This window comes from Arvicola amphibius, chromosome 12 (assembly GCF_903992535.2).
Source record: "Arvicola amphibius chromosome 12, mArvAmp1.2, whole genome shotgun sequence".
NCBI lineage: Eukaryota > Metazoa > Chordata > Mammalia > Rodentia > Cricetidae > Arvicola > Arvicola amphibius.
In genome coordinates, this window is record NC_052058.2 from 51874801 (window position 1) to 51898610 (window position 23810).

A 23810-nucleotide genomic window follows, 5' to 3' on the forward strand; every position below is an offset into this window, starting at 1 on the left:
CTGAAGAATGCATGAGAATCAAAAGTCTCTGCACATCCCTTTTTGGTTTGTTTTGGAGACAGGATATCACTGTGTAGCCTTGGCTAGTCTAGATCTAGCTATGTAGACCAGGCTGCCCTCAAACTCTCAGAGATCCACCAGCTTCTGTCTCCCCAGTGTTGGGATTTAACACATGCAACTACCACATCCAGGTGCAAACCCAGGACTATGTGTTCCAGTGAAAGCACACATACACCCCTGGCAACCACAAGTTTTGGTGGTGGTCATTCCCATGAACATATATGTATTGTATTACACATGAATGGTAGTATGAATGTAACTGTCCCCCATAATCCCATAGGAGTGGCACTATCAGGAGGTATGGCTTTGTTGGAGTGGGTTTGGCCTTGTTGGAGGAAGTGTGTCACTGTGGAGGTAGGCTTTGAGGTTTCCTATGCTCAGGATACCACCCAGTGTCTCAGTTGACTTCCTGTTGCCTTCAAAATGTAGGACTCTCAGCAATTCCTCCAGCACCATGTCTGCTTATATGTCACCATGTCCCACCATGACAACAATGGACTGAACCTCTGAAAATGTGAGCCACCTCAATTAAATGTTTTCATTTATAAGAGTTGCCATGATCCATGCCATATAAGAGTTGGGCGGTGGTGGCACAACTTTAATCCCAGCACTTGGGAGGCAGAGGTAGGTGTATCTCTGAGTTCAAGGCTAGCCTGATCTATAAAGGTAGTTCCAGGACAGCTAAGGCTGCTGCACAGAGAAATTTTGTGTTGAAAAACCAGAAAAAAAAAAAAAAAGAAGAAGAAGAAAGAGAGTTGCTATGGTCATCTTCATAGCAATAAAAACCCAAACTAAGACAACATGTAAGTAAAAGTTAATAAACTGTCACAGTAAAAATATCCCTCAATTTGCTTTCTTGGGTCCACATTACATTTGTAAAACTGACTTAGGGTAAACACGTGGGACGTAGACCCTCCGGACAGCTGGAGGAGGTCTGTTGAGGGGGGGGGGAAGGAGTGGGGTGGTGTGAGAATCTACCACTATAGAACAGGGTATAATTTAAAACTTACTCATTGTTTATTTCTGTGGGTCACAAATCACAGAAAGGCAAACCACAGATAAGGAGGGAACCACAGGACATTACTAATCAGAGCCGGTGACTACCAGTCACACTATGCATCACAGAGATGTGGTTCTCGCCCCAGTTACTGCCCTCCATCAGCTGGTCGGGAGAAAGGCTTAGCCTGAGTATGGTGCTGGTTACTTTCCACCCTGCTCATCTCCTGCTCATTTCCCCTCATGCTGAGCACAGGCGAGCTGCCTGCCGGCAGGAACTTTATAGCACCGTTTTGGATTTATTTATGGTTACCTTCCGTTTACTCAGTGATGCTGCTTTTCCATTATGATAGTGACAAAGTCTCCCTTTCAATTACAGCTGTTGTAAAAGTGAGTCAACTGCGGGGGGAGAGGGGGATAAAACTGAGTGAAAAATGAAATAGAGAGCCATAGGATGTGAAACCAGGAGACGCAGGCCTCATTTGGTTCTTCCATTTCTACAGATGGAGAAGTTGAGTTTAGAGAAGGACCTGGAAATAAGAGCTAGACTAAGTCTGGGCTAGACACCTGCAGATCATAGTGATAACACTGAGCTGCCGGAGCTGGAGAAACAAGAGCCATTGTGCAAGTGTTTGAATTTTTGCCCCATCCCATGGAAAAAGCACCTGGGTTGACTCATGCCTTCCTGTGGTTAAACTGGAGTTCTGCCTTCATCACTCAAGAGCCTTCACCAACTCTACCTTTGGGAAAGGGGCTGGATGTTCCCTGGCCACGGGAAAGAAGATGACAGTTATTAATGCTGCCCTAGAAGACAGAAGTCTACCCTGATCATGAGATCAGCCAGCAAATGGAGGAAGCAGGTAGGCTGTGTAGGATCCACACATACCCCTTTAGCCTGGGAATGGGAAGGCTAGTGTAGCTGCTGAGAACTGAGAACTCTGCTATCATTTCTCAGATCCACTCTTGCATTTTGAAAGCACAGAATTCACTAGTGGCAGCTTCCTAAAACCCATCCTGGCTCAGCAACTTTGATGTCCAGTGTGGTTCCCAAGAACTACTGTAAAAAATACTATCACAAGGCTCATTACACAGGGTTGGATCATGCCGGGATTAAGGCCATACCCAGGACAGTGAAAGGGTCGCAGGTGTTGCAGCCCCACAATGGTCCAGATGTCAAGGGCCTGGATTAGAGGGGAGAGAAAGAGATACTCAGGGCCAAGGCGGGGACAGCTAGTCTTCAGGGGATGGGTGGAAGCAGCCAGCACGCTTTGCTATTTTGCTCCAGGTTTCTGAAAGCATGCAGGGTAGTCAGTGTCAGCAAGAATTAACCCTGAAAACGCCTTGTCTTCCCAGTTTCCCATACTTGATCATTCCCACTAAATACTAAAAACATAAGCAGGAGCTGTACCTGCGACATTAGCAGAAAGACTTATTTTTCCAGGGTTGAGTGGGGCCGGGGGCTGAGGACTCAGTGGCACCAGCTGTCATTTCCTGAGCACGCGCTAGGAGCCAGACACAGCACGAAGACTGTGAGGGAGAATATTTTTGTAGGTTTTGTTGTTCCCTTTGAAGCTCAGGCTGGCTGTGAATTCACCTACTTCAGACTCTCAAATGCAGCCCCCGCCCCTTTTTGGTAGAGTCTATTTTGCCCAGGCTGGTTTCAAACTCCTGTGTTCAAACAACCCTGAACCTCAGCAGCATCTGGGATTACAAATCACCATGCCTGTCTGGAGAGCAGAGAGAAAAACAGCTTCCTGTGGCCAGAGTAAACAAAAAGCGTCAGGCTATCACAATTCTTTCACAGGCCATCTCTTATACAGAGAAGGCAAAACCAAGAATGAAAGAAATGAGCTGGGGGAAATGGCCCAGTTAACTGCTTGCCACTCAGATATGAAGATCAGAATTCAATCCCCAGCACCCATAAAAAAAAACTGCCCACCACAATATTACAAGCAAGCACAACCAAACATGAACATGAAAACATTCACACAGAATAAAAGTGAATAAATAAGGTGAGAGAGAGAGGAGAGAGAGAGAGAGAGCACATCAGGTGTAGTGGCTCAGGCCTTTAATTCCAGCACTTGTGAGACAGGCAGCCAGATCTCTGTGAGTTTGAGGCTAATCTGGTCTATAGAGAAAAACAAAAACACAAACAAAAAAGGTGTGAGATCGTTTAGCAGGTAAACTTTCCTGTGCAAAACTGGCAACTGAATTCAGTCCCTAGGACCTACACTAGAGAAGGAGAGAACACCACCCATAAGTTGTCCTCTGACTTCTACACATGGGATGTAGCAATGTACACCTGACCCCTTCATTATGCACACACACACACAACAAAAAATACACTTTAAAAAAAATAAATCAAAGAGGGCTGGCAAGATGTCTCAGCAACCAAAGATGTTTACTGCCAAGTCTGATGTTGACCCAAGTTTCTTCTCTGAAACCCACATGGTGGAAAGAAGAAAACCACTCCCCAGAGTAATTTTCAGACCTGTATACATGTGTTCTCTCTTTCTCTCTTTCTTTCTGTCTTTCTTTCTCTGTCTCTCTCTGTGTCTCTCTCTGTGTCGTCTCTGTGTCGTCTCTGTCTCTCTCTGTCTGTCTCTCTGTCTCTCTCTGTCTCTCTCTCTCTCACACACACACACACAGATGTTTTGGCTTTGTTTTTTTTGGGGGGGGGGGTGTTGAGACAAGGTTTCTCTGGAGCTTTGGGGCCTCTCCTGGAACTAGCTCTTGTAGACCAGGCTGGCCTCGAACTCAAGAGATCCACTGCCTCTGCTTCCTGAGTGCTGGGATTAAAGGTGTGCGCCATCACAGCCCGGCTCAATAAAATGTTTTAAATAAAAAAAGAAAAATGGGAGGGAAAAACGTTGCAAATGACAAAAAGAATAGATTTCCGGAAGAAAGAAGTCAGTAGGGAGAATAAATTTAAAAAGAAAATGATAAACTGTGGTGGTTTGAATGAGAATGGTCCACATAGGCCCATATATTTCAATATTTAGTTCTCAGTTGGTGGGACTGTTTGGGAAGGGTTAGGCGATGTGGCCTGGGGATGAGCTTTGGTTTTTTTTCTTTTTCTTTTTTCTTGCTTTGAGATTTTTAAAAGCTAAACTCTTCTCAGTTACCTCTCTCTACCTCCTACTTACAGAAGAACACATAAGCTCTCATCTACTGCTCCAGCACCTGCCTGCTGCCTGTTCCCCACTGTGATGGTCACAGACTCGAATGATCCCACCCTTTAGGAGGCTCAGGCAGAAGAATTCCCCAAGAGCTGGGCCTGCCTAGGCTACAGTGTGAGATTCGGTCTTTAAAAAGAAAAAAGATTTATCATAGCTGGATGGTGGTGGCACACCTTTAATCCCAGCATTCCTGAGGCAGAGGCAGGGGGATCTCTTTGAGTTTGAGGCCAGGCTGGTCTACAGAGCAAGTTCCAGGACAGCCAAGGCTACACAGAGAAACCCTGTCTAGAGAAACCAAAAAGCATCATCATGCTTGCTATCTTTCTAACAAGGTGGTCTAGAAAATACCATTAGCCTAAATGGTACCCACGCAATGGCTGATCAAAAACTTAGTGACCTCTTCTCTTGCAAGAAGTCCCAGTCTTAGATTTGACCAATTCCTGGCCAAGGTTCTAACCACCTCTACCCGTTCTTGATAAAGGGATCACTTCTTCCTCTAGCCTGAGGTGACTCTCACCAGCTGGGGGAGGGGTACAAGAAGACGTGACTCCAGGACAGAGTACTGTGTCAGGTCAAAGTACCTCCTCCTAGCAGAACACTCCAGAAACGACTCCCAAGGAATGAACAGGGTCTTTCTGAGCCACAGCTCTAAGCACTTGGAAAGTGTCTGTATTAGAAGTGGCTTTCATTCCATCTCCTTTGCCTTGCAGGAAATGGAAACAGGATATTCTGTTGGTCTGGTGTCCTTGTGAAGTACCGGGAAGACAGTTCCTCCCTAAGAGCACGAAGTGATTTTTCAAACCTCTACAAGACCCTAGAAAGGCAAGAAGAAACCAGGCTGTCCAACTCCCCTGCCAGGGGAGTTTTGAAACTCTACTGTGGATGTAGCTGAGCAACTAAAAACTAAACTGAGTTTCTCTACTAGGCAGCCAAACACCAGCCAAAAGTTGCAACAGTTACCAAACATAATAACAGTTATTAGCAGACCTTGGCACTCCCCATACAAGTTGGTCCTAAAGCCTTTAAGCCACAGGAAGTAGCTGGAACACCCCTGACCAAAACATATTTCTGAACCAATGGAGACTTCCAAACCATAATAAGAGGCAAATAAGACTTTCAATTTTAACGCTGCTCTAAGAACAGTTAAAACTCAAAGGTGAATCTTGGTACAAACACCAGTGTGACCAAATGACCGCATGAGAAGTTCCAGTCTACAGTCTTTCTTTTCTGAAAAAAATGCATCTCTCTTTTCCCCATTACAACCAAAAGGAAACAGTAAGTCAGATTCCCTGAAAGGAAATAAAAAAACTCACTGAAGTTCTTCTTTAAAGATGAGATCCATGCTTTTTAATGTTCTTGGTTTTTTTCTTTTTTTTTTGGCAAAGTAAATAATTACAAATGTAAATTTAAAAATGACATTTATATATATTGGTGTGTGTGTGCGCACATGCACCATATATGTGGAAGAAGTTAGAGGGCAATTTTCAGGTATTCCCTGTCCTTTCAGCATGTGGGTCCCAGGAACTGAACTCAGGTATTTATGCATGGTGGCAAACACTTTAACCTAAGCCAAAGCCATCTCACCAGCCTACAAATATGACTTTTTTAATAAGCGGGGAAAATGCATTAGAAGTAGATTTCAAAAACATAGTAGTTTACAAGATTAAAACCTTGAGGTTGGATCTGTGGCTCAGTGGTCAACTGTACTGGCTACTCTTCCAGAGGACCCAGGTTCAATTCCCAGCATCCATATAGCAGTTAGCAATTGTACAAGGCATCTGACACCCTCACACAGACATACATGCAGGCAAAACACCAATGCACATAAAAATGAAAATAAATAATTAAAAAAAGATTAAAAATCTTAAACATCCACACACTCACTAGACAAGCTGGGTTTGCCTCAGATGCCTTTTCTGTATAAGGACATTACAGCAATAACTACCCTTTTTTTTTCAATAACTACCTCTTAAAGTTGCAATTTAGTTTCTTTAGCTATGGTTGAGAAGCCTTTATAACAAGTTCTGGTACTTAATACTCAAATATGCATTCTTCACTTCTCATGGACCTGATCTTTGGTGGCTTACTATCAAATTCATTGAGTTTTACATAGCATCTTGGGAAACCTTGCTTTCTAGTAGCTGATGACCGACCGTCAGTGTTGAAAGAACAAGTATGAAGCGCTGAATTGAGTTCTGCATCGCTGATCCAAAAAACGAGTTTGTGCGGGGACACCCATCATCCCCACTTCAACAAGATGCAAAAAACAAATATCCTGAAATCTGCCCCAAACAAGCACATTGCAAGCAAGTCAATGCGCTGGGCTTCTTATTCAATCCTCTGTGCTAGAGACTGTTAGTTCAGTAAGTTATCTCTTAAATCCCTACTAAGTGCCAAGCTCAGGGACACAGAGGTAAACAAGACACAGCCCCTGCTTTTAGAACAATTATGATCCACAGCAGAGGAGACCAAGTCAAATGTGAGGGTAGGATATGGGTCCTAAGGCCAGGGCAAGGACCTCCAGCTAAGTGACTGCCCTTGGATATAAAGAAAAGAGACACGGAAAGGACTGCGCTGGGAGAGGCAACTGCAGGAAACGGAAGGCTAATACCTAGATCCTTCCAGAACAGTCCTCTGGTCCCAGGTGTCAGCTAGCCATCTTCAGCTCCTGAGGAACGTGACAAGCCACCTACAGTTGCTTCTAACCCAGGATCCACCTCGCCCGTCTATTCAGGACACTTTCTGGGTTCTGCCTCTGGAGGACCTGAACAGCCCGGATCTTTCGCTATGTGTTCCACCTCTTTCTAAAGGAGTTGTGTGAACAGAACCCAGAGAGAGCTCTGCTCAGTTAAGGGACCTGCTAAGTCTAGGAATTCAGTTCAGTTGGTAGAGTGCTTGCCCAGCAAGCAAGAAGTCTTGTGTTTGATTCCTGGCATGGAATAAAACAGGTGTGGCGGCACATCAGAAGTTCAAGGTCCTCCTAGGTTACACACCAACTTTAAGGCCAGGGGATATATGTCTCAAAAAATAAAATAAAATAAAAAAAAGGTTTTAGAGTTTTGGTCCCTAAGGTACCCAGAGGAACAACATCTGTCCCCATTTCTAGCCACCTTATAACCAATGAGTCTGTCACTTATTCTTAGACTCCCAGAGAGTGCCTGACTGTGGAATGCTGAATCATTCTTGTTTTCTTTGAATCTGTTAAGTCCCTTCAGGAACATGCAAGGAAGTGAGAATGAGTCACATAAGAATTATGGTACCAACATGATAAAAGGCAAACTGTTTCCTCGAGGGATGGCTTCAAGGGGGCAGAAAGAAAGCCTGATTTTAACCACTAGAAACCTTTCCTACCCCTGCTTGCAAGGGAGGCCTGCTGGTCCTTCAGCCGCATTCAGCACAAGGTGGAAACAAGTACCGTTTCTTCTTTGGGGAAGGAAAGCCAACCACTTTTTTTTATCATCTTAAAAATCTCAATTTATGTGTCACAGCAAATTTATATTGTCCCTGCCACAAATCCCCTCCCGTTTTCCCTAGATTGTGAGGTTGCCAACATTCCAAGCTGAGTTCCAAATAATCGCGGCCGCACTGGTTGTCTTTCTATTGGAAAGGAAATTCCAGAAAAGTTGTCTGGCATGGCGAAATCCTTATGAAAATACCCAGTAAGGTGACCGAGCCAGTTAGTCAAAAGAGCTTCAAATCTCCATGAGGAAAGGAATTCATGCCAGCATAAAGGGCCTTAGATACAGAGAACAGGAGAGCTGTGTTAAACACCCAGGCCTTTCAACAAGCCAGGCCTGAAGTGCTCAGGAGGCTGAGCCCTGAATGGGCCCTCAGACCAGCCTCTCTGAGGAGCGAAGGCCGTGGGCAACACAAGCTCAGCTTCAAGCACACAGCTTCCTTCCTGCTGGTGGCCAGCCCGAGGCCAGCTGAAAACCGAACAGAAAGTCACTTGGTGGAACTGCAGGCAAGATATGCCAGAGCCAAACAAAGGATCATTGCCAGACCTGAGCAGAAAGGAACCCTGCACTCCTCGGAAAACAGCCTGGTTAATGTTTAAAGGTAGCAGAAGGGATGTAGGAGAGGTCATTTCTGACAGAGCACAGCTGGGCCAATGTCCATTGTCACCAATGCTCTCATGATAGGCCAGCTCTCACACCCCAACCCCACGCCCCACCCCACCCCCCACACACACCCCAGTCCACACCTGCTTTATGGTGGATGGAAGCCACGAGGAATTCCTCGGATATTTCCTTCCCCTTTGGCTTCCAGGCCTCACGGCACAAGGCCCCAAGCAGACCCCGCAAAGCAAATAATCTTTTGTTGTTCCCCACTGGGAACCAAAGGCAAAGAAATCACGAAAAAGTCTAAAGATACTGCAGAAAGCCCCCTCCACACACTGTCAATGCTCCTGGTGCTGAAACAGGTAAGGTAAATGGGCCCAAGACTTCTGTAGTGCGTTAGGAAATTTCTTTCTCTCCCTCCTTCCAATAGTAGAATTGAACCCAGGCCTCACACACTCTAGATAAACATTCTCGCACTGAACTATACCCCCATGGACACCAGCCCTCCTTTGATATTTTTTTTTACCACTTTCACTTTGAGACAGAATCCCACTAAGTCACCAAAGCTGACCTTAAATTTGTGAACCTCTTTTGTCAGCTCCCGAACAGGTGAAGGTTGTGTCATCAGGCCCAGCTTGTAGCAAGAAAATTTAATGTTACAAATGAGTAAAATCTGAAGCAAAACAAGAAATAAATCAAACACCACCGCCACCCAATCAAGAAGAAAAGTCTCTTCCACAACTTCTTTCTACAATAGACCTATTTTTTTACTTGATCAAATGCACAGCCTGATTGACAAGAGAATACTTCACTCTCACAGGTCAGTCCAGCCTTCTGAGATAACAGGACAATCATCTACATACTTACTCCAGAACCACAGAATTGAATTACACACACACACACACACACACACACACACACACACACACACATATATATTCCAGAACCAAAGGATTGAGTTACAAAAGAAAAGGAAAATCTGCACCTAATATTTTAAGTAAGTTTTGCACTGGGCCACATTCATAGCTATGCTGAGGAACAAGTGGCCCTCCGGCCTCCAGTCAGACATAAATGACAGACAGGCACAGCCTGTATCATACCTGACTAGTAAAGGCCTGTGGATCTCAGCCTTAGTTTTCGCACCTATAAAATGCAAAGATAAAACATTCAGAAGGTAGAGGCAAGATGATCACAGACTTGAGGATGGTCTGCACTATAAAGTGAGACCCTCTCTCCAAAATAAAAGAAAGCATTACAGAGCTTGCAATGGTGATTAGAATAAGAACTGGACAGACCAATGCACAGCAGACAGAAGGCATGAAAACACGTGACGTTAGAGCAGAGGCTGAGTGGAACACACCTCAACACTGAGCACACAGACAGCAACATCGGGAGGCAGAGCTGGTCCCAAGAACAGAACAAGGAAACAGTACGATATTGATGTCCTGCCAACCTGAACTACTCAGAAAATCCAGGTTCTGACAGGAGGGGAGCAGCGGTCAGCAGCTCTCAGCACAGTTCTGTGTCATCAGCAGTACTGACGAGGTCAAGAGCCGATCTGTGTGTTTGCTGACAGTACAGAAGCATTCGGCCATGGAAAGTCTACAGTATGGGGACTGGCTGAAAGGATGAATGGTGGCCAACTGTTCTGTGGTAAATTTTGCCACAAGACAATAGGCGAAGTAAAAATCCCATCCAATTACTTCATGACAAGTTTGTAGAAGAGAGACAGTAACTATCATTGAGCAAAGAAACACACTGAAGGCAAATGAAAGAAGGCTCCTAGCACAAGGCTTCTGATGGCTGTGCGTCTGTAATTCCAGCACTTTGGAAGGCTGAGGCCATCCTCGGCCATCTATCTCAAACAAAAACAAACAAAACATATTGAATAGGTAGGAGGGTGTTTTTTTTTTTTTTTTAAATTCCCCCCAGCTCCAATTGTTACACCAAGGAACATAATTAAAACAATCAGCAGGTCCCTTCTTTGTCATCTCCAGTATAGCAATCCTCACCATGTTGGCATGATAGCCTATGGAGAACAACCTGGTTTTCTAATCATCTTTCCCAGGAAAAGCTCTCCCTAGGACGTGGGCTGAGTTTCCCATGAAAAGCAAGGCAGCCACCTCAAAGCGTCTGAAGAAATGTTACTGTTCATTACATGATAAACCTGAGTGTACTCAGGGCTCCTCGCCACGTTCAATAAGTAACTAGCCACAGCAATAATGTAGAGGCTGACATCTAGTAGCATGGCATGGATGACAACTGCAATTATCATTAATGTAGGAACTGTACCCATTTAGCTTGAAATAGCTCATTCTATCTGGCTTAACCAGTTAAATTTATGGTAGGTGGGGTTTAACACCAACCCAATTCCTTGGAATTAAGAGTAAAGTTAAACAAAGAATAAAACAGGGACTTGGATAGATTAAAAAAAAAAAACAACAACAAAACTAAGGCCATAGCTTGGTGGTAGAGCATTTGTCTATAGCATGCAAAAGGTCCTGTACAGATTCCAATATTGGAAAGAAGAGGTAAGAATATTTGAAATTCTAAGACCACATTAAGACTCTGCTTTAAACAAACAAAAAAAGCACAATAATATTAATAATGAACATGTCAACATCATTATGCTACAACTTATGTGTGTGTATGGCAGGGCCTTATGTAGCCCAGAGTAAGCTCAAGTTTGCTACACAGCTGAAGATGACCTCAAATTTCTGATCTTCTTGCCTCTACTTCCCCCAGATGTGTGCCAGCATTACAGGTCCATTCAGTTCTAGGGTCCAAACTCTGGGCTTGGCACATCCTAGGCAAGAATTCTACCAATTGAGTTACAGTCCCAGCCTAATCAAAAATATTGTTCTCTGCCACCCTATCTTCATTTTGCAGATGGAGAAGCCAAGGCTTAGAAAAATTAAAGCAACACACATCAGGGTATTGTGGGGCAGAGTGAGCATCATAATCCAAGTTTTAGGTTCATGCCTAGATTAGCAAGCCTAGGGCACACCAGTCCTATGTAGCCAGAAAGCAATATGAAAAGTCAGGTATGGTGGTGCATACTTTAATCCCACCACTCAGGAGGCAGAAGTAGGTAGATCTCTGAGTTTAAAGCTGCCCTGGTCTATAAGAGAGTGTTCCAGGAGAGATGAGGCTACACAGAGAAAGCAATCCTGAGATAGTCTGAGATAAACAAACAAACAAACAAACAAACAAACAGGATGTCTAAAATCCCTGACCACTGCCTAAAAGCTTGGGTTCTGAACATCTACTGTCCCAAATGCAAGGTAGTTACCCTCAATCAAAGAGCAGCCTCCTTGGTGATGCCTACTTACAGGGCAGAACCTGGACTTGTGGGTGGGAATGCCGAAAGACATACTTGGCTCCAAATAAAAGCCCTCCTTTCCACAGACTCTCCAAGAACCAAGAGTGAAGGCTGGCTGGCATGCTGGCTCCACGATTGCTAGAGCTCAGCAGAGACCCAGCCACCATCTGGAAGTGATTTGGCCCAGAGATTCCTGAACTGGGTGGGAGGTTGGAATGACAGGCGCCTGGAGCTCCTGTCCAGCTCAGAAACAAAGCAAGTGTGAATGGACTCTGGGCGCAGCCAGAACACACCAGGGTCATCCCCTTCCAGGGAGCAGACACCCTCCAGGCAGCTCCTCACTATTTTAGCAAGCAGGATCAACTCCTGCCAATCCAGCTGGCCTCCCAGAGTGGTGCTGACTTTGAGCTTCTTTTCAGTTGTGCAGACCCTTCCAGCCTGACTTGAGATCATCCAACAGTACCTTGTTTAGTTAACAGGCACTAACAGCACTTACTATGCACCCTGAACAGCTCCAGCCACCTAAAATGTTTTATCTAATTATCTTATGTGCATGAGTGTTTTGCCCGCATGAATGTGCATGCCTGGTGCTTATGGCGTTCAGGAGAGGGCATAATATTCCCTGGAACTGGATTTACAGAAGGTTATGCACCACCACGGGGGTGCTGGGAATTGAACTCAGGTCTTTTGCAAAAGCATTAAGTGCTCTGATTACTGAGCCAACTCTGCAGCCCCTGTTCCAGGTATTTTTAAAAATATTACCTTGTTTAATCTTTGTAACAACATTTAAGGTGGTATTTATTATTTCTATTTCAGCAATTAGACAACAGAGGCATAGAAATTCTTAATAGCTACTTTGTGGCAAGTAAGAGTTAAACCAAGACTTCTTGTGCTTAACGCTCTATCTCACAGTAATATGTGGCTGTCTTGTTACATATGGCCCTGAATGTCAATTCTAACAAAACATTAAATTTTAATACATATGCATTCTCTGGGTTCTTACACTGCATGGTCCAAAAGAACACAGTGGCTTTTGCTAGCTAGTTCAGGAAGAACTACAAAATGGAAACTATCTGTAGAACATCAGATTAATGATGGTAGAACAAAGGGGAAGAAGGAAAAGATGCTGGGTGGCAAGGTGACCCACCATCCAGGGACTCAAAGTCTTACATGTGCAGGTAAGTTAAATAATCATCAGGGTCAGCTGCATTTTGTAAAAAGGCAGGGAGGAATTCCTTTTCTAAAGGATCAAGCCACAATATATTACCCAAATTTCTAGCAGCCTCAATTGTCATTCTTGGGCTTTGAGACTTCTTTTCTTTCCAAAGTTAGCTGGGCTGTCCAAAAGTCCGAAAGATTTATAGAGAAAACACGTAAATAAAACTGCCGACTCCTTACAAAAACTACAACTAAGCAAGCCGTGCTTTGCTGTGAACTGCTCAGACCTAAGAAGAAACTAAACAAAACCTTCAATTTGGGGATAGAGCCTAGGGTGGGACCAACTTCTGATGAACCACAAATGTGAGTAAATAAATAGCCGGGGTTGTCTTTCAGAAGTTGTTGGCAGGTATGCCTCTGTCCTCTGGCAGTTGCTGAGCATCTTATGTCTCCAGCTGGGCTTACAGGCATGATTCTAAAGGTTCCCACAATGTAAATAAACTGTTGGGAATTAGCCAAGGCATACAACGATGCCCTGAATTCATCCAATAATCTTCCCTGGTTATGGAGTAAAACACGAGCCCCTGGAGCACAGGAAAACGCAATAAAAGCCACCAATGGAGAAAGGAGATATTCCTCAACAGATTCAACCGTTAAGACAAAACACAAGCTGACTCCACTCACCTCCTGACAGTCACAACATTTAACTCCTGAGCCCTCATCATAGCCCAGAGGATTAATCCTGTCACTTTTAAAGGGTCCCATGATCCCTATTGCATCTGAGGCTACGGTTCAAACTTTGGGTATTCAGTTGTCACGACAACACTCTGAACCTGAAAAGTGTAGGCTACAACAGCCCTTGGTCCAGAGGCAGGGGAGGCTGTGTTTTCTTTTTGTTTTGTTTTGTTTAAAAAAATATGTATGTATGTATGTATGTATATATGTACATGAGTGCTCTACTTGCAAGTATTGCCTACATGACAGAAGAGGGCATCAGATACCATTATCGATGATTGTGAGCCACCATGTGGTTGCTGGGAATTGAACTCAGGACCTCTGGAGCAACCAGTACTCTTAATTGCTGAGCTATCTTCTCCAGCCCCAAGCTTATTGATTTCATTTCTGACACCAGAAAGAAATTCACTCAAAGTTCAAATTCAACAGCTTGGCAAAGCTGCATTCTGGGCCCAGCGCACTGTTTCCGATCTTTAAGTAGGGACACTAACAACAATGAAAATAACAGCAGCAACCATGTGGCATCCTAGTACAGACCCCAGCCCCTAGTACTGACCCTCCTGGGACTCCTTGGGAAGATCACTGTCAGAAGGAATTAATTACTCTCAATTGGTTATCCTGGATATTCAATGTCAGTAGTCATCAGAATGTAACACCCAGTGGGTGGCCCTAATAAAAAGTGCTATAGTGCGCATAAGACTACATAAAGTGAACAGTAAATAAGAAAACGGAAGATTTTTTTATGGTCGAGTCATTACCTACAACATCCTAGGGGCAGCCAAAAGATGCCTTTAGCTCCATCTCATCCCTCAGCAGTCCAGGCCTCTAGCAAGGTGGGAAGGTCTTCAGAGAAAACCTGTTTGCTAAGAGATCTTTCTGGAAAGCAACTAGAGAGGAGTGTATGTGGTCACACCCTCCAACCGAGGAATACCACTTTAGGGAATATGATCCAAGAAATATTTTAGCAGGACAAAAAAGCAAAACAAAACAAAACAAAAACAGTACAACTTTTGATGGTCTACCGAAACAAGCTGGCCATGGGTAACAGACCTATATCAGATGAATCAGATGAATGGGAGACAACATTCATCTGTTAAGCAACAGGGGGTGGGGAGCTCAAGCCTCAACAGGCTCATGACTGGAAATCATGAGGACCAACTAGAAAACTGTAAGGGACCACCAAACAAGTCCAGAATGAGACCCACAGTCTTGGAGCACAGCCGTGAAGCCATGCTGGAAGCAGCTGCCCAAGAGTAAACAGCTGGTGAATTAGGCAGTCCTTGATTTTTTTTCTGGTGCTATGGTTTCTCCGTAAGCGATTCTATGCCATGTTTAACTCCTGGTTTAATTTAAGTTTCTTTGTGGAGTTAATTAAATAAGCACGAATTTTAAAACAGAATGGTTACAAGTTGAGCTCAGGCAGACAGGCCTTGAGAGTTGTTCCTTACAGGAAAGAGAACTTCCCGTGCAATTCTGAGGTCCTCCCTCCTCAGTATGGGAGGTGGGACCCCAGAAGACAAGTACCCCAGGCAGTTTCCTCCACTGGGCAGCAGCACCTGGGAGGGAGATCCTGCTAGGTGTTGTAGCTTCTCGGACCCAGGAAGTAGGAGGCTAAATCTACCTGCCAGCACAGGTGTGGGGAAAGTTGAGCATGAGGCCGGGCGGAGGTTCAGTCTAGAGGGAACCCCTTTCTCCTGGAGAAAGTCCCACATGCCACACCCACCTTCCTTTCTGTCACTGGAATCACTATAATGGCCTTGCTTCCTGAGGAAACAAGCCCAGCCTAAGTGACCCCCTTCCATGTCCACACAGTGTGAAGTGCACACATCCTCTGCACACGTGGTGCTCTTCACACCCACTGTGTACACAAAAATCTTTGTGCGCGCGCGCACACACACACACACACACACACACACACACACACGCGCGCGCGCGCGCGCGCGCGGGCGAATGCGCCGCAAGGAACGAGTCCTCGCATATACAACCCCTTTGTTCCCACAGTCACAAACCTCTTTAGAAACCTCCCAACTAGTACAGACCTTAATTCTCACCCTGAGACAGTAGGAAAGCAGCCAGACTCAAACGCCTTCTCAGGGAGACCCAGGGAACGGGGTGGGGGAGGGGGGGGAGGGAGAAAAACCTTAGCTGTCACCTGCTTTAGTTTTTAGTTAGACCATATTTGCAGGGGACCTTGGGGAACCCAACTAGCTCTCTAAACTTCTCTTCTGTAAAATGGGCCAAATGACGCCTCAGTCCACAGGATATTAAGTATTGAGATAACTTAGAAGGTTGTGGCCACACAGTCAGCCTTAGTTAAACTTCTACAGACACTAATTACTATCACCACTAAATGATCTCAACCTGAGGCGACCCACCACGCTGACACAGAGCTGAGAAGTGAGGACATTCCCTCATGATTCCTCCTTCCACCCTCGGAGCCCACACCCATTCCGGCGTTGGAAGGGGAGGGGAGGGTCCCAGGTCCGGTCTCCACCTAGGTGAAGAGATCCAAAGCCAGAAAACTGTCGCGTCCTAGGTCTCCCAGACTCCGAGCCAACGCCCTTTCGACCGTGGCGGATCACACTGGGCACACCTGGCTAGCGTGAAGTTGGGGGTTTCTCTAGGGCTCAGCCATCAGGGTGATTTCCCCAGCAATCCCACGGTGTCCCACAATCAAATCTGCAGCTGTGACTGGAAGTTCTTAGCAATCACGCCAGGTCCCAGCCCACAGATGGCACTGCGGAAAAGGCCTAGGTTCCTACATTCTTATCCCGGGGCCACCTCCCCCTCGTCTCAGCGCCCACACCTGGCCCGGGGAAGCGATGCGCGGTGGGGCGCTCAGCCGATACCCCGATTTCTGCAAACGCAAGGCCGGGCCACAACACTCACCGATGGACACGAGTTTGATGCTTTCGTGGTCCAGGAACTCCAGCGCCACGGACACGTTCTCCAGCTTCATCTGTCGGAAGGTGGGCCGCTGGTGGTACTTGTGGTGCATGCGCTTCTGGCTGAGCACCTCCAGCAGCGCGATAAGCCGTAACCCGTCGCTAAGGTCGGTCTGCAGGTTCCCGATGCGTTTATTCACGCACTTGAGGTGCTCGTTGCACCAACGCGTGAACGTGTTCTGCTGAATCTTCTTCCATGGCGCGTCCTCCGCCAGGTCCTTCTCGGTCACCGGCATCCTGGAAGCGGAGAGTTCACGGAGGCAACGAGCTGCAGGGGCTGATCTAAAAATCCCCAAGGACCGGGAGAGGGGGAACCGAGGCAAGTGAGAAGGCGGCTCAAACTCGCTGCAACCCAAGCCGCAAAAAGAGCTGCTCTGCCCTCGTCCGCCCCCGAGAGCCCAAGTAGCCTGGCCTGGCGCCTGCGCGCTAGGCAGCCCAGCCCCCGAGGCTCCACCCCGTTCAGACCCTAAAGAAGCGAACTCCTTAGCTGCGCTCGCTCTCTACTGCCCAAAGCCTGCACTACACCGGGTTGCCGCCTCAGTTTCAGGAACCTGATGTGATGGCCAGCTAGAAGAAAGAAACCGGGAAACGCCCAGAATGAGGGCATTTGCAGAATCAGGGGGCTAGATGGAATGGTCACGTGGAAAGGGAATGTGCCACCCATCTGTAGGTTTAGTGTGAGGCAGCTGCTTTACTCGGAGTCTGCAAGGCAACGGTAAATTAGACACATTGATTTCCTTATGTCAAGGAACTTTAAGTCTAATGCCACACACACACACACACACACACACACACACACACACACACGTAGCAGTGGTGAAAACAAACACTTTTTTCTATGGATATTAGTTGTCTTTTACTGGTGTAACAAATTACCAAAACCTGACGTCAAGAATTCCACAATTTCTTATTTTGCCTCTGTAAGTTAGATGTCCCGTCTGAGTTTTAGTGGGCCAAAACTGAGGTCACTAGCCCAATCAATGTATTTCTTGCTGAAATTTCTGGGAAAAAAAAATGTTCTTTTGCCTTTCCAGGTTATAGAAGCTGTGTGCACACGTCGGCTTATGATGCCTTCCTTATTCTCAAAACCTGTAAACTGAGGCACAAAATCTTTCTTGTCCTCTTGTCTCCTTAGTTCTCCATAGTCACATCTTCCTAGAACTCTCTTAAGACCACTTTGATTGTATTGGGTGAGCTGATTAGTCCAGAATGATCTTGTTATGTTTCACTGTATACCTGTGATGACCAAGAGGCTCCAGGAAGGCACAGCCTGGGGAAAGGGCTTGATTAATGGGTGTGGGCGCCTACTGACCTGTGTCCCTTTTCTCTTCCCTTCGCCTAGGACTTCCTTTCCCTCCACACCCCACAAACAGCACCAGGTCCATCTCAGTCACTGCTGTATCTGTGTACCTGGTGTAGGGTTGCCATAGGAAAAATTCAGGGAACGAATGGGTGGGTAGACGACTGGCTGTGGGGATGGAAGGATAAATGGATGAGCAGTTGCAGGCTGAGGTGGGCAGCTCCCTGTAGGCTTTATCACTGGGATAAAGGGCACCCTCTCTGTGTGACCTAAAGCCTGACATTTCAGCCTTGAAGAATCTACATCCGGTCCCTACCCTGGGTGGGGTATTTACTCATTTCCACAAGGCAATTAACTGCAAACATGTCAATCCAAGGAGATTGATACGAGAAGGCTAGACAGCCCTTCCCCGCCTTACGCGGAAAAGAGTAACACGCTCTTGCCATTCATATGTGCTGGCTTCAGGCTCCTAGGGTATGCTCACAGTTCCAGCTTTTATTTTCTGTTGTATGGAAGAAGTAATGATACTATCAGGAGAAAACCTTCCACTGTATCTCACTGACGTTGTGTCCTGTAAGCTCTTCAACACCCTGGAGGTCAACCTGTGCCCTTAATTTCACTTTCACTTCCCATCTTACGTTCCCATGACACCTGATCTAATTATTTCTCAATGTTGAGTTCCCGATAGTGGGTATGTCTAGGCCATCGCTATCCAAAACTTAACTCACGTAACCCATTCCTTCTTGTGGGAAAATGTGACTGTCTACAGGGTGTCACCAGACCAAGCAATCATACAGTTGGGTGCAGAACAATACGGCAAGGGCTGCTGGCCCTATATAAAGAAAGGCTATATATGTGTATATCTTACCTGTCAGTGTGTAAAATACCTCTTGGGTGATTCATACGCAAATAGAAATGTTGGCGACTGAGTGGGAGAGGCATTTCCGTTCTGCGTTTTCAGCCATAGCGAACTCACTCGTGTGTGTTCCTCTTTCGTCTCCTCCTCAAGTTGGCCTGAAACTCTTCACGTAAGCAAAGATGGCCTTGAACACTTGATCCGCCTGTCTTCACCTCCTGTGTGCTGAGATTACAAACATGCACCACCACACTGGCCTTAGGATTTTTTAAAGGGCAATTACGTGAATATTTGTAAAATTCAGATTTCAGGTTGGAACTCAGTAACAAGCACAGGGTTGCTTATCAGTGGAAAAAGCTGGCAAGCATCTTCCTGACTCTGTGGTCAAAGTAAGCCTCACCTGTGATGGGGAGACTGTGCTACAGACCTCCCTCTCCACAGGACATGATGAGAGGGGCACTTCATCTCTGGGTTGTTTTTTAAAAACATATAGCTCTTATTGTAGGCCTCTGTCTGCCAATAATTTCAGAGGAGGCAGAGGCAAGGGATTGAGAGGTTGAGATCCTCCCTTGGCCACATAGTGAACTGCAGGCTAGCCTTAGCTACACAGGAAGACTGTGTCTCAAAAACAGTAACACCCAACACACACGACACACACACACACACACACACACACACACACACACACACACACACACACACATACACACACACACACCAAAATTGAGTGAGAAGTAATTCAAAGAAATAGCTTGCTATGATTTGGGGGAAGTTATATGTTTTAAGTTTGTGTGTGTGTCTATATATGAATAATGTTTATTTGTGTGTAAATAAATATATATACATATGATCAATTATATGAATACAACTTGTTGAGTCTGTTTAGTGTTGATTGAATATATATATATATATATATATATATATATATGTTTTTAAAGTTGACCATTTAGTATTGCATAGCTAATTAGGAGCCTCATTCCTCTAGAAGACAAATTCTCCCTCTCTCAACAGTCGTTAATTGCCCATAGCACTTCAGAACAGGAACTCAAAACAGGGAAGGAACCTGAAGGCAGGACCTGATGGAGAGGCTGCTTATAGAACCCAGGACTTAGCAGGGCATCATGGAAAATAACTTTAATCTCAGCACTCAGGAGGCAGAGGCAGGCAGATCATCTCTGTGAGTTCGAGGCCAGCCTGGTCTACATAGTGAGTTCCAGGACAGAGAGAGCTATGTAGAAAGACCCTGTCTCAAAAAACAAACAAACAAGCAAACAAAAAGCAAAACAAAAACAAAAGAAACAGGACCTCCAGCCCAAGCATGGCTCCACCCACAATGGGCTGGACCCTCCCCCATCAATCACTAATTAAGAAGATGCCCTATAACCAGATCTTGTGGGGGCATGTGGGGGTTTTCCTTCGTTCCTTCCTTCCTTCCTTTTTTCCTTTCTCTTTGTTTATCTGTATGTTTGTTTTTCAAGACAGGGTTTCTCTGTGTAACATCTCTGGTTGTCTGGAACTCGCCTCTAACTCGGACATCTGCCTGCCTCTGCCTCCCAGGTGCTGGAAAAGGTGGGTACCACCACTACCCAGTCATTGGTTTTGGTTTTTTTTTTTTAAAGATGTATTTATTTATTATGTATACAACATTCTGCCTCGATGTATGCCTGCACGCCAGAGGAGGGCGCCAGATCTCAGTACAGATGGTTGTGAGCCACCATGTGGTTGCTGGGAATTGAACTCAGGACCTCCGGAAGAACAGCCAGTGCTCTTAACCTCTGAGCCATCTCTCCAGCCCCTGGTTTTGGTTTTTGGTTTTCACTGCCTTGCTACTCTCCTCCCTTCAACACCTTCAGTGTTTCCCCACTCCTTCTCAAATTTGTGTGTTCTAATTGGCCAAGCCAGTCTTTATACCAATACTTGTACTGGATGTATTGTGAGGTAGATATAGCTGCGGAAATACTTGTACTAAGTGTAAGGTGTAAGAGGAAAAGCAAGAAAAAACGTGCTCTCTTGGGACCTACCCCATGTCCATTCTGCTTTTTCACAGATAGGCTTTGCTGGGACATTCTATTGAAAGACGTTTACAACCAGCAGGGACTCACTTTGTATCCTAACTTAGGGCCTGATTTTTAATAGTGCTGAGGCATTATTGGCACCAGGAGCTAGATAGTTCTTGTCCTGAGGGAACCGTTTCATTCATTGTATGTTTGGCAACATCTTGACCAGTAATAGGGAGAAACATCTTATCTCTTTCATGGTGACAATGTCTCTGGAGACAAAACTACCCCTATTTGGTGTGGTTTAGGCTGTCCCAGAAACAGATTTTGAGGTGGAGATTGCAGAAGGCATGAGTAATGGAAGAGGAAGGTAAGGTAGCCAGTGTTGTTCGGTGGCTCCTCAGACATTAGCAGGCTGGGGCTGTGGTTACTTAGGATACACTCCGCTCCTTCATAATCAGCTTTGGACCTTGTATAAAAATGCCCCTCCTTAAGATTTAAATAAACAAAGCTTGGTGGTGGTGATGAGTACCTTTAATCCCAGCACTTGGGAGACAGAGACAGGCAAACCTCCAAATTTAAGGCCAGCCTAGTCTTCAGAGTGAGTTCTAGAACAGCTAGGGCTACACAGAGAAACCCTGTCCAAAACAACAACAAAAATAAAATTTAAAAGAATATATGAGGAGCTGCAGCTTAGTTTGTAGAGTGCTTGTCTAGCATGCATGAGCCATGGGTTTGATACCCAGCACTACACAGACTGAATATGCCTGCAATCTCTGCCCTCCGGGGATAAAGGCTGGGAGATCAGAAGTTCACACTCATGTTGGGGGGTGCAGCTCAGTTGTCAAAAGTACCAGCCTAGCATATCAGAAGACCTGGATTGGCCTTCCCAGCATCTCCTAAATCAGGATGGTGTGACAAACAGGCTCAAGGTCTTCAGGGGATTGAACTCAGGCTTCATATAGCAAGAACTCCACATCCCCAGCCCTTGCTTTTGAATATTCTTTATGAAGGAGACCTTATGCTATTTTACAGGTGGGAAAATTAAACTCCATGCCTGAACTGGCTGGCCAGTTGGAGATGCAGCACCCAAACTCTGGTCTCCAGACCTACTGACCCTGCAGTCTTTCCCCCGCCTAAAGAAAGAATCCTGCAGACATCTCTAGTGATGGGACTCTGAGCGTCAGAAAGGTTATCCTGGGGTCTGATGAGTCAGAGAAGGACTCATCAGATAGGGATATTTCCACAGCAATTCTGCTGACACAGGGCTGATGTTAGCCTGGCCTTCATCTGTGTTTGGGTGGAGCTGTTTCAACATGAGAAATAAAATATGAGTTGGCCCTGTCAGTTTAGCAGGAGGCAAATAGAGAAAGAAAACAATATTGGGGAAGGGTTAGGAAGAAAAATGGGCTCTGTGGTGAACCAAAACACATCTTGGTCTGGAAGGATTCAGTAGGAGGTCAGAAGGAATCAAGGAGGACAGAATTTTGCCGGTCACCACACATATTGGTGGGACATGTGGGCAGATTACAAGCTTATCAAGGTCCTATAAAAAGAAGTCTGTTAAATTTCTTGGTTTTCTTGAATGAGGTCACATTGTTATTAAATAAAATATTCACCCACAAATCAAGCACGTGCCTTCGTAACTGGGATGTTAGTGATCTTGCTGATAGTAATAGATCAATCCCTCTGTACCAGCACAAAGACGGATACAGAGGTTAAGAGAGGTCCCTTGCAAGTGACACCCACTGCCACTACAACCATGGGCCAGTGGAGAGAAAGGGAGCCAAAGTTTCTGTTCAAGAAGGTTCCAGCTGGGTGGTATGGTGGCACATGCATATAATCTCAAGACTTGAAAGGCAGAGGTAGGAGAACCAGGAATCCACGATAATACCAGCAAGGTCTACATAAGACCCTGCTTCAAAGAAACTGAAAGAGAGCTGGAGGACGTAGTTTACATGATGCCTTGGGTTCAAATCCTGGCACTGCATGGCACATGATGGTGTATGACTATAATCCTAGCACTCGGGAGGTAGGGGCAGGAAGATCAGTTCAGCTTTAGCTATATAGCTAGTTCAGCCTGGAATACATAGGACCTTCTCTCAAAATGAAAATAAAAAAGGTTCTGTGAGTAGCTCAGCAGTCTAAGGCACTTGCCACAAAGCTTGATAATCCGAGTTTGATGGCCAGAACTCAGATGATGGAAGAAAGCTGACTCCTACAACATGTACTCTAACGTCTACACGCCCGATGTGGCGCACACACACACACAGATAATTAAAAAGAGACGAAGAATTTGAGGGAGGACAGCATGGAGGTTGTAGGGAAGAGACGTAGGAGACGATGTAATACAGTTACACATTTATGAAATTAATCTTTTCTCTTTAATTTTTAAAAAAGGTGTAAAGAAGATAGCCCCTTCTGCAACCCATGGTGGTTGGTTTGGGTTGGAATGTGATTCAAGCCGATCAGAATGTTTTTTTTTTTTTTTTTTTTTTTTTTGAGAATTCTCAGCCAGACTCCCTTTATTCTAGGGCCTGGGGCATCCAAATGGACAGTTTGGCTGCCATATAGGGAATAGGGCAGAGTCCTGGTGACAGCACTCAGTGGGATGAGTCAGAACCTTCCCTTTTTTGGAATTCTTTCTCAGTCTTGACTAATAGGGCCTGGTCTCTCCCACAAGACTGGGAATTTCCTGGTCTTTTATCTCATCTTTAAGTACCACACCCTTTTCCCCTTCCAGATCCTGGGTGGGAGCTGGCAGGGAGATGTAACTGCCCAGTTATGGATCCCTGTTACTCCTGGGTATCTGGCTGGCAGAGAACACCTTGTCTAGTCTCCTCACTCATCACTCAAATGAAAACCTGAAGCTTAGAGGAACGCTTGGGACTGGACAGTAGTTTTTCTCTTGAAGGCTCCAGAGCAGTTTACAGGATTCCAGAAGCCCAGCTCACCCAGCCATGGTCCTAGTCTAGTTTGGATACTCCAGGGAGCTACCTATGCATTTTCAATTGTGCTTGAGGTCCTGAATCTGAGCCATTTCCTCCTTCTAAGCCTCAGGTTCCTCCTGAGTTATCTCTAGACAATAGTGACACCAGACCCCCCCAAGGGAGGTTTGCCACTGAGGTCACTAAAGGAAATAGCAAGGATGAAGAACTTGGCCAACAGCCAATACATTTAGGAAATAGCACTATACTAAAA

The 23810-nt window shown here is 45.5% G+C and overlaps 1 protein-coding gene across 3 annotated transcripts in view; it reads right to left on the minus strand.

Moving 5' to 3' along the window:
* The window catches only part of Flnb (filamin B), a 139830-nt gene extending 122973 nt beyond the window's left edge, over positions 1-16857 (minus strand). For 2 of the 3 annotated variants that reach the window (XM_038350205.2, XM_038350204.2), the window contains exon 1: positions 16401-16857. In XM_038350205.2, the coding sequence (XP_038206133.1) occupies positions 16401-16692 (292 nt within the window). In that variant the 5' untranslated portion in view covers positions 16693-16857. Of the gene's footprint in view, positions 1-9656; positions 9679-16400 lie in introns of those variants that run through there. The other variant, XM_038350206.2, reaches the window with a different exon arrangement.
* Positions 16858-23810: the final 6953 nt, after the last annotated feature.